An 11,184-nucleotide genomic window follows, 5' to 3' on the forward strand; every position below is an offset into this window, starting at 1 on the left:
TGCCCTTGCGATCTGCATGCCGCCGCCACGGCCTTCCCCTCCCATCCCGGCGTGGGCGGAGGCCAACTCCCTCTTCCGCCGCCACCGGCGCCTGCGGCCCCTCCTCATCCCCGCCGCCTCCCTCCGCGACCACCTCCCTGTTCTGTCCTATTGCCTCGTCTCTGGCCTTGCCCGCAACCCCTTCGTGGCCTCCCGCCTGCTCCTCGCATCCTCCAGCCTCTCCCTCCCCTTCTCCCTCGCCCTCCTCGCCTATCTCCCGGCCTCCTCGCTCTCTCCGTTCTCCTTCAACTCGCTCATCCGCGCCTCCCCGCAGCGCCTGGCGCTCCGCCTGTTTGACCAAATGCGCAGCCGAGGCGTCCCCACGGACCCCTACACCTTGCCGCTCTTGATCGGCGCCTGTTCCCGCAGCGGCCCTACACTGTGCCAGTCTCTGCACGGGCAGGGCTTCCGTCTTGGCTACAACTGCCACCTCTTCACCCAGACGGCGCTGATGAACATGTACCTCGCGTGCGGGTCGGTGGTCACCGCTCGCAGGGTGTTTGAGGAAATGCCGGTGAAGGATGTGGTTGCGTGGACCAGCATGGTGTCCGGCTATGTAGACTCCGGGATGTACTTGAAAGCCGTTGAGGTGTTTAACGAGATGAGAGGTGCTGATGATCTTGTGTGGCCTAATGAGGCCACGGTGGCGTTGCTTGCTTCTGCCTGTGCCGGTCTGGGCTCGCTGGAGCATGCAAAGGGTCTGCATTCGTATGTGGAGAAGACTGGATTGGAGGGCGAGTTAATTGTTAGGAATGCATTGGTTGACATGTATGGGAAGTGTGGCAGCATTGAGTCTGCACGTAGATTGTTTTGTTTGATGCGTGAGAAGGACTTGCATTCATGGACAGCAATGATTTCAGGGCTGTCTTCTCATGGACGTGGTGAAGAAGCGGTTGAATTGTTCTTCAGCATGCAGGAGGATGGAGTATTACCAGATTCAACTACTTTCATTGTGGTTCTGTCTGCCTGTAGCCATGCTGGACTGGTAGACGAGGGGATACATATCTTCAATTCCATGGAGAGTGAGCACAATGTCCCCCGGGACATCAAGCACTATGGATGCATGGTGGATCTTTTCAGCAGAGCAGGGCTTGTTCGCCGTGCTTATGAATTCATTAGCATGATGCCTTTAGAACCAAACTTGGAGATTCTTGGGGCCCTGCTGAGTGCATGCAGTATCAATAATGAACTAGAGATTGGGGAGCTCGTGCTCAATAAGATTGAGTCACTCTGCTCCTACAAAGGAGGTGCTAGTGTGCTTCTGTCAAATATATATGCTAACCAAAATCTGTGGCATGAAGTGGATACCCTTAGAAGGAAGATAAGGACTGAAGCAATTGTCAGGAAGCCACCTGGCCAGAGTTCGATTGCAGCACAAGTTCCTTCCATGAGTTTCTGATTAGTAATTGCACAGATTCACTTTTAATGAAGCTGCTGGTCCTGATTTTTGCAAAGGTTAGGAAACTTCTAAAAGAACCTATCCTTATATTTGTACAATTGAACATTACTCTTCTATATACTAGATGATGATTATTTAATATGTTGGTTCCTGATGACAGGAGGTTTGGGGTGTTTGCTTTCAACAATTCTGTAGGCCGGTTGAAATGGAAATGTGTTATGAGGAGGGTGATCACTTCGGACAACAGCTGCCTCATAAATGCTGTGGGGTAATTTTTTGTCATACTGTACTATTTGATGATTTTAGCAAATGGAGAGGTTGCATATTATGCTTTATAACACCTCTGTTTTGATACAGATACGTGATGGAACACCGCCAGAAAAAGGCTTTTGAGGCTGCCAGATCATGAGTTTTCTTGTGCCTGAAAAAGGGTAGACAAATCAATTGATACTTTATTCCTGTATGATTTCGAATGTCTAATAAAGCGATCTGTACCAAACGATTTTACAATGATATAGAAATATATCAATGTAGAGGAACAACTGGATGTTAATCGAGTCCATGTATATAATTATAAATCTTCTTCCAGGGCTGTTCTCAAGCCATTTCTCATGAGTTGACTATCGAATCAAACTTGATGAAATTGGTTGGATTAAAGGGCATGTCAACATTTATGAGGCAGCTGTTATAATTATAAATCAACATTTTTGTGCAAGATACGATGGTCTACCCACTGTGTCATTGATTTCAAACCAGAACCGTAACATTTGATACCCATGGTGCTGCCTCTTTTACTCTTTTAGCTACGAAATATTGTGAATGTAGTGCAAGTGTGCACGTGCTATGGCCATTTTTCCTACTATCTGGACTTTCATATTGTTGATATTGCTATTTATTTCTTCCCTATCTGCTTGAAGGTTGGAGCAGCATCAGTTACTTGTGATCCTGAAAAGTTCAATGTAGCGTTTCTTTGCAAACCAAATGAAGCCTGCTGTGCTTGGATTTTGGATCGTGAAAAATGGGAAGGTGAGTTTCAGTAGTTTTAATTTGCGTTTCATAGCATTATGTTGAAACTCAGTTGCCAAAATGCTATCAAATTTGTGGCGTTGTCAAAATAGCATCGGCTATGCCACAATATGTCATTTTGTCAATGTCAGAACTTTGGATGGCATTGTGGCAATCAGGCTGGCAACAAAACACTATGATGGCATTTTTTTTTCCCGTGGACTGGACTTTCTCCTTAAATCTTGCATAGTATCTGGTCATATCTGGGACTATTTGTGGCAATGTTCCAATGTATTGAACAGACTATTGGTTCCATAAGAATGGACATATTGTGATATTTTATTTTCCAAGTCTCTTACACCTGATATTAGAAAATATCTGGGACTTTATAGCTCACGATTCCTCATTAGTCATCTCCACCGTAAATGTATGAACCTCCATTAGAAGCCTACGACTTAGTTTCAGAGGCTCCATGATGCCTTTCTGTTCAGCTATGGCTCCTGATATTGAACGGGATGGGAACTTGCAAAGAAATCTATCCTTTCATTCAACTAAGATATCTAACCTGAGATTCAAAAAAAAAAAAAGATATCTAACCTGTTTCTTGTTTTAAGATGTCAAGATGCTCATGGTTGAACTAGTCTGTTTGAAAATGAACGTTAGATACTTAGATTCAACTAATGAAAATACTGTTCTGCAAGATTAGCTGATGAGTATATTGATTCCTTAATCTAGATATTGATCTACAAATGAGCGCTATCTTCTTAACATAGCAAGATTGCCTGATAGACTTGTCTGTACTCTGTATATAGGTAATAATTATTGTGTTACTCAAGGAGGAGCTCCAAAGCTGGATTAGGCTCGATTCTTTTGATGAGAATGAAGTAGGGTTAGTGGAGCCTGATGAACTTGAGATGCTACTGAAATAGTGCTGCCTTAAACAGGTATTCAATGCTGTCATTCTTGTTCTGTTTGCTCTTCTGCTTGTGCTGTCGAGCCTCTCACAAATATTTTAGGTTTTGCGATTTGTATTTCATTAAGATTAAGAATTCCATTTAGTTGTGCGTTTTCACTGAAAAATTTACCCACACGTTGTTTCAGTGAGCTGACGTTTCATATTCCAATGCAGCTCAGAGTGATCTGGTTCCAGGCTTACTGCCTCCAGGCCCAAGTGCCAGCCCTTGTGACAGAATAGCAGATTTTATCCTTTTGCAAGATCTGGTGAGAAAAATACCATATCTTTCTCTTTTTCCTTTCTCCTGATGACGCGGTATGTTTCTGGCTTTCTGCATTGTGGTGCATCATACCATGCACCTTTTGGCATGGCTGACATCTTGTTGAAATTGCTGTGGCTTTGACTCTCGCGGGTTGTGGAAATAGCGGGGATAATATATGGTGCCTGGATAAACCACGAGCATATCAACTAACCACTTTCTGCTATCAGACAGGGGGGATATTGGTTCTCTGGGAAGCAGCTGTTCCAGTTTGGACAGAATACCTGCGTGGCTGCGTCCATGCTAACACGAGTACAAATTCAATCTTGGGACGCACCGACGGAGAAGCCACGCAATATATGCCGCCTATCTGTCATGGATATAAAAAGAAATTACACTAACAGTAGTTACTTGCCGCGCAATATGCCGCCATATATGATCGCAAAAAAAAATGCCCCCATATATCTGCCATGTTTCCTGTTCTGAGTTCTGACTTATGACTAGGAGGAGACGGGGGCCTGGGGGAAAGGAGCCAGGGGAACCAAAGGTTTGCCCAGTAGCCAAGCAGCGGCACCGGTCGGTGGTCGCTTTGCTTGTGGGATCGGATTCGCCCGCCGAGGAAACGGACTTTGGACTCGCCATCGGGGCAGATGCCTGTAGGCTCGCGGCTCTTGGCGTTGACAAAGGGCCTTTGATTTTTCCGCTCTCGTAGCGAGGCACGTCTCACTGCTTGCTCGTAGAAGTGTCTTTCTTCGACATCTATTTTTAACCATGTTTCCAATATATCAGTCGACTGAAATGCTTCGTTTGTTCAGGCGACGGCTCGTCCGTTTGATCTTGTGCCGTAGCCCCGTAGCTTGTGCTGGTGGTGATGTATTCTTTTATTGGCCCGCTTTACCTATCGGATCTTTATCCAAACACGCTAGCTGTAGCAGGATTATCAGCTCCCTCGTTTTCTGCCTCGTCTAATTTTTTCGATCATCTTGTAATCTATCCTCTCGTGATTTGTTCATTGTTTTTGTGTTACAACATTTTTTTTTTGTCCTTGTCTAAGGCCGCGTTTAGATCCAATTTTTTTTGGGTTTTTGCTACTGTAGCACTTTCGTTTGCATTTGGCAATTAGTGTCTAATTATGGACTAATTAGGTTCAAAAGTTTCGTCTCGCGATTTCTCACCCAACTGTGCAATTAGTTTTTTTTTCGTCTACATTTAGTACTCCATGCGTGTGCCGCAAGATTCGATGTAATGAGTACTGCGTAAAATTTTTTGGAAACTAAACAGGCCCTAACTATAGAAAAAAAATTATAAATTATTAATTGTCTTTGTGTCAATATATATTAGATTTGTCAGGTTTGTGATTTTGTCTATCAAGTTTTTTATTCTTACATCTTGCAGATTATGCCAACAAAAGTTGCAACAAACTAAAACTACAATTTTAACATAAAATCTGAGTAATAACCGTCGCCTGAAAAAACCCTAAAATTAGCGACTCCCATTTTTAATATAATATAATAAAGATATATCTGTCACCTGGTTTTATATCGAAGGGGTGTGTGCCGTAAAAAAAAAAATCGAATGGGCATGCCATCCATGAATTCCTCCTACTCGTAGTCGTAGCATTTCAGGCAAGGGTGTCAGGAGCGCTGTGCTCACCTGCCAGATCGAGGCAGGCACTGGGGCGGCTGTCAGAGGGAGATCTCTGCCTGCCACAGGCCACAGGCCAAGCAGATCCGGGCCCTCTGCCACAGTGCCACTTCCGTCTGATTCCTCGCCTCGCCGCTGGCCTGGTTTATATACCGCCTCCCCCTTCCTCTCCGCGCCCCTTTCCTCCGCTGCCCTCCCTCCATCCCTCGATTCAGAGCTCCGCGAATTCGGACAGAGCGCGACGCGCCCCGCGTGTCCGTGTCGACCCCTCCCCCTGCGACGAGTCTCCTGCCGCTTCCGGGTACGTGCGTGCGTCCGTGCTCTGCTTTTGCTGCTGCTCCGAGGTCTGCGTGCGTGCGTGATTCCTCTGCCTGCTTCGCGCGCGGTGGCCGTGTCGTCGCCTGCGGCTTGCGAGCGCGGGAATCCGTTGCCTCTCGGTCGGCACGGCCCGCCGCCTTGGGGCGTGGGATTTCGCTCTCCCGCAGCCCGCGTGCCTAGCGGCGGTGGGTGGAGCGGAGCCGTGGGGGTGGTTGGCTGGCGCCTTCTTTTACCCATTTCTTGGAGAACCCCACCTGGTAGCTTCCCGTAGCGGCGTAGCCTTTTCCCTTCCATTCCACGCAACTCCCTGCGTTGTGCGCCGTTCTGGATGGAACCTCTGCCTTCCTTCTACCTGCCGTGCCGTGCGTCCGTGGGATTGGAAGTTGGAACATAAGGACGTGGCGGGCAGGCAGGGCAATCTTGCTGCTGCTATCGCTCTTGTTATAGCGAGTGTATTATAGTAGCCCGCGATAGCTTCAGTCGGCGTCGCCATTGGTTCTTTCAGCATAACTGGCGCTTGTTTTGTTTGGGGTGATTGTAGGCCGGGCGAAATGGAAGGTGTCGTTGTCAGGAGGGTCATCCCTTCGGATAACAGTTGCCTCTTCAATGCTGTGGGGTAAGTCTGTCATAGCACTGCTGCTACTGCACCATTCATGATTCATGGTCTAGCAAATGGAACCGGTTGCTTATTACAGTTTACAACACCTGTGCTTTGGTACAGCTACGTTATGGAGCACAACCGGAATAAGGCTTCTGAGCTCAGACAGGTAACTGCTTCGACCAACTCTGTAATTAGCTGTTTGCTGCCTGCGGTGGGCCTCACTTTTAGACTTGTCTCTTTGTCTTTGGTATATTGTCAAAATGGTATTATGCTTTGCTTGGATCGGAGCTTGCATGGTTGCCTGAAAAACGGCAGAGCCAAATCTGTTGCCCGAGATCTTATTACTGTCATGATTTCCACCGTCTACTAATAAAAGGAGCTGTGGCCTGTGGGGCCATGCATAAGTGCATTAAAAATTGGTATGTCTTGCTGCATGGGACGGTTTGACAGTGGTGTGAAAATATGTCATATAGATAGATTAGCAGAGCTGCTGGATGCTAACTGAAATCCATTGAAGCTGTTTTGAGGTTTGTTCTAATACCATCTGCTGATTATGTAATTGATGACAGCTGTTAGATCCAATAGCATCTTGGCCAGTCTGAGTGTTGCTTCATTATATTATTGTGTGTACTGTACCAATTCCATTGTCATAAAAAAATGTTTATGCAAGATGTGATGTTTCATCCACTGCCACTCTGCTTCTCACACTTCAAACAAGAATAATTTCAATAGACCACCTTAGTTGAGCTATGATAAATTGAATCCTCATTTGTATTCCATGGAGTTTCTCTTACTTTTAGCTAGAAATTGCTGTTCACAGAGTGCAGATCTGCACCTGGTATTGCCATTTTGCTTCCTCTCTGAACTTTTATGTTGACACACAGCTACCTTTTCTTCCCTCCTTTGCTTGAAGGTCATAGCAGCAACAGTTGCTAGTGATCCCGAGAAATACAATGAAGCATTTCTTGGCAAACCAAATGAAGCGTATTGTGCTTGGATTTTGGATCCTGAAAAGTGGGGAGGTGAGTTTCAGCACTATAGACTTGTACATCAGCGTTAAAGCTGAAAATAGTCTCAGCTTGAAGGGTTTCCATGCTATTCTATATGTGAACTGGATTTCAAATGTCTGCGTTATTAACGAGACTTTCTTTCCCAAAAAAAGGACATTATGAGAAAAAAACAGCTGCTCCTAATACCATGAAAAATGTTGGGATTCAAGTCCTCGTGGCTCCTGATTAGGCATCTCCACCATTAATTTATGGTCGTCCATCAGAAACCACTAGTTAAGAGAGGCTCTTTAATTACACACAACAACCAATAGAACTATGAGTTATTAGTAAAAGTGTTTCTGTTTAGAAGCTTTAAGACTGTAACAATAAATGTTTTTGAACATGGTGTTTTGTAAAATTGCCACTTTGCTTCTTTTAGAACTAATTTCAACCCTCTTTGTCTGTAAAGGAGCCATTGAACTTTCTATTCTATCCGAATATTACGGGCGTGAAATTGCGGCATATGACATTCAGACCACCCGCTGTGATCTCTATGGTCAGGTTAGTGATCTTTCTTCCCCCTATGTTCTTGTGCCAAATTTGTTAATTTACTTATCAGTTTTGCACCCCTTGACACAGGAGAAGAATTATAGTGAAAGGGCCATTCTCATTTATGATGGATTGCATTACGATGCTCTCGCTGTAAGTTCATTGACGGTATTATGCTAATTAACAAGACACGAGGTATTTGCTAACTATATCTACTTCTTTATGAACAAAAATTCAGATGTCTCCAGCTGAAGGAGCACCAGAAGAATTTGACCAGACAATCTTCCCTGTCAATCATAACCGTTCCATTGGTCCAGCAGAAGGCCTTGCCCTCAACTTAGTGAGGGAGGCGCAGAGGTACTCAACCCATAGCCATTTGAACACTGTTCTTACCTGCCAACTTCCCTGATGATGATAATATTGCCCATTTGTTTGAAACCATGGAAATATGTTGGAGTCAACATTTTATCGATTGTTTTGTTTGACATGCAACATGCAGGAAGAGGAGCTATACTGACACTGCAAACTTCACTCTGCGCTGTGGGGTGTGCCAGATCGGCGTCATCGGTCAAAAGGCAAGGCTCTTATAAAACGCAAAAGGTTTCAACTTCCGACCAAATGTGCAAATATCGTTGTACTGAATGTTGCAGCATGTCTGTGCGCAATGCAGGAGGCTGTCGAACATGCGCAAGCCACTGGCCATGTTAACTTCCAAGAATACAAATGACAGTACGAGATTAGACTGTTCTGTTGTAAACTTGACTATCATTTGGTCCCAACTGACATTCTCCTTTTGTTGGATATGGTTGGCACTACTTTGTATCACAATGTAATTCTTACAGGGCAAACAGAATAAATTCTGTCATCTTCGTTCTGGATAATGTCTAAATTGCCTGTCAATCTCGGTTGAAGCGCTTACAAAATCCATTGTCGTTCTGATTCTACTCCTATGCGCGCTGGGAAAGTATTTTGCCTTAAAAAGAACTTGTGCACATAAGGAGCTCGGGTTTTGCAACATCCTCCATCCTTGCTTTGAAATATGATCCCATTTTTTATGGAGAAATTAATTAACACTTTTTTTGAGACAATTAATTAACACTTATATATAAGGAAAAAAAAGAGAGACACGTTTGCGGTCTTGCATTAGGTCTGTTGGCCCATGGGCCGTATCCATATTGGGCTGTGTGGCCAGTTGCATCATATCTGGTTTCTCATTTGGTGAAATTGTTTTTTTTTCAGTTTTGTTCTAGGGCTCCACCATTGCAAGTAGCTGTGGTTGGTATGCGTATTCCCGTAATAATAATAGTAAAATGGACGACGACGAAGAACGTACACCCATAATCTGTGTGTAGCGAGCACACTGTTTAGTCAAATCCGGATGCTTCTTTCTCTGGTAATAATTATTAAGCTAGAGATAAAAGCAGGCAAAGAATAATCTGCGAGCTGGCTATTCTGGAATGCACGAGTGCAGCCTACACATGTCAACTGAACTGCTGTCCAGAATCACACACCTTTGCTTGTTTGCCCCCCTTTTTTCTTTCAAAATGCTACGCTAGCTTTCTTTTGAGATCGAGAAATAAAAGACGGCCGGTCAAAGAACACGTATCAAATGCCAGACGAAGTCATGCATGGAGCAGGTCAGTCACATGATCATCAGATACCAGGATATCAGTCGATCACGAGCCGAGATTATTAAACAAATATATAAACAACAGACATCTCTTTGATATATATATAAACAGTAAAAGAAAGCATACACGCATGGGTGATCCGTGCATGTTCTCCCGTGCTGTGACATTTTGACTATAATTAAAGGCGCGCGTCCGTGGAATAAATACTTTTTGTTTTGCACATTTGATTTGAGCAGTCCACTACCGCACATATTGATCAGTGAGCATGCTAGCTTTGCCCATGCGTCCATGCATGCCCAACGGCAATACTGTTACTACTTGCAGAGCCATGCATGCATGGGCCCCAATAAATGATCAGCGTGTTCAATTCATATATGTTGCTCAAATGCACAGGCCTACCCACCTCTAGCTAGTAGGAGTAGTAGGTTACATATGGAGAGAGAGAGTGTGTGAGAAATGGGCACGTCGCAATTGAGTGTGGCCTTCTTTTCAATATCTTTTTGACTGATGCACACACATGGATCTCTCCCAATTCAATTCGATTCACTTTAGTCGCTGTCACGCTTTATTTCACAAATCCAATTCGCAATTTCGCTCATCGCGTGACACATGCGCCAATTCGATTTCAACCGGCTTTCCCTTTCTTATGTATATGCATCCCACCTTCAAATCAAATACCAAATTATCACGCTCGCTTTAACGTCGTATCGTACGTTGCAATTCGACCAAAGTAACGCTCTTAGCGCCAGGTTGAAAACAACTGCCGCCGATGAAAAAGAATGGAATTTTTTCCCTATGAGCCAATTATCAAATATATAAAAAAAATACCAATATTTATGACGCGTAATAGTATCGCTAGATTAAATAAAACATATATTTTTATATAAATCTATTTAAAGATACTAATTTTATAAACCTAGTCAAACTGATATATTGATTGACTCCTCTAGAAACAAGATTTACGGTATGAATACATACTTGAACATCATAGTTCTACGAGGACATTCGAAGGATTAATCTGAAACGGTAATTCTTGAAATTAATAACAAAATCATCGTAAGTGCCTCGAAGTCGACGAGCATCACCTACATGGACATACACATACACTAACCTCTATGAAAAACACGCATATCCCACCCATGTGAGTACATTCGAAGAGCTGAGTTCGATTGACAAAATATTGAGATTGATAAGTCATTATAAACGCTTCACTGTCGACAGATATATTGCGAAAGAATATCATCATTGAATTTTAGAATAAATCAAAAAAGAAGCACACATACTAAATCGAGAACTTGAATCTAGTGGGCACTCATGCTATAGAAGACCTAACCACGCTCAATTTACGTCCTCAAAGTAATATAATGCTTAAACCTTCCCTTTGATTGATAGGGATGACTTCCGGATAAGAATGGCCATCTATAGATAACGATGATGTATGTGCATCATCAGCATTGCTGATGGCATAAACCACTGCACGCGCATTTTATCCTGATGTGCACATGTATAGTACTATACCACGTCAAAGTGATGCTAGGTACTACATACATAATTATATATAAGGATAGACCAATCTAATTAGATACTAGACTTTTTTTTCAGAACGAAGAAAATAAGCACCTAAATTCGAGTTGAAGGAACTCGAACCTATATAGTTGGATGCATGATCACATCACTATATATTGTTGCAATTCACTACAAGGGGAACACCTATTTCCTGACAACTACTGTATTACTTAGCATGTGTTTGGTTTGATGAATCAAACCATCCCAGATGAGGTGATGCGTTCATTCC

The 11,184-nt window shown here is 43.7% G+C and overlaps 2 protein-coding genes across 3 annotated transcripts; both read left to right on the top strand.

Annotated features, from left to right (window-relative positions):
- Window positions 1-9: 9 nt before the first annotated feature.
- LOC136475785 (pentatricopeptide repeat-containing protein At4g21065-like) lies at window positions 10-5,231 on the top strand. Of its 2 annotated transcripts, none has more exons than XM_066473377.1 (7): window positions 10-1,494; window positions 1,599-1,706; window positions 1,796-2,217; window positions 2,356-2,464; window positions 3,256-3,387; window positions 3,573-3,664; window positions 3,888-5,231. In XM_066473377.1, exon 1 carries the CDS (start codon window positions 17-19, stop codon window positions 1,436-1,438), a length of 1,422 nt encoding a protein of 473 aa, XP_066329474.1. In that variant the 5' UTR covers window positions 10-16; the 3' UTR covers window positions 1,439-1,494; window positions 1,599-1,706; window positions 1,796-2,217; window positions 2,356-2,464; window positions 3,256-3,387; window positions 3,573-3,664; window positions 3,888-5,231. The 2 variants fall into 2 exon arrangements, with proteins under 2 accessions (XP_066329474.1, XP_066329473.1); XM_066473376.1 differs by having other exon boundaries at window positions 1,796-1,869; window positions 4,162-5,231.
- Window positions 5,232-5,464: 233 nt separating this feature from the next.
- Window positions 5,465-8,632, top strand: LOC136475786 (OVARIAN TUMOR DOMAIN-containing deubiquitinating enzyme 2). Its single transcript, XM_066473378.1, has 9 exons — window positions 5,465-5,602; window positions 6,161-6,235; window positions 6,341-6,386; window positions 7,134-7,242; window positions 7,679-7,770; window positions 7,849-7,911; window positions 7,997-8,115; window positions 8,258-8,333; window positions 8,429-8,632. Exons 2-9 carry the CDS (start codon window positions 6,171-6,173, stop codon window positions 8,483-8,485), a joined length of 627 nt encoding a protein of 208 aa, XP_066329475.1. The 5' UTR covers window positions 5,465-5,602; window positions 6,161-6,170; the 3' UTR covers window positions 8,486-8,632.
- Window positions 8,633-11,184: the final 2,552 nt, after the last annotated feature.

This window comes from Miscanthus floridulus, chromosome 8, assembly GCF_019320115.1.
Source record: "Miscanthus floridulus cultivar M001 chromosome 8, ASM1932011v1, whole genome shotgun sequence".
Classification (NCBI taxonomy): domain Eukaryota; kingdom Viridiplantae; phylum Streptophyta; class Magnoliopsida; order Poales; family Poaceae; genus Miscanthus; species Miscanthus floridulus.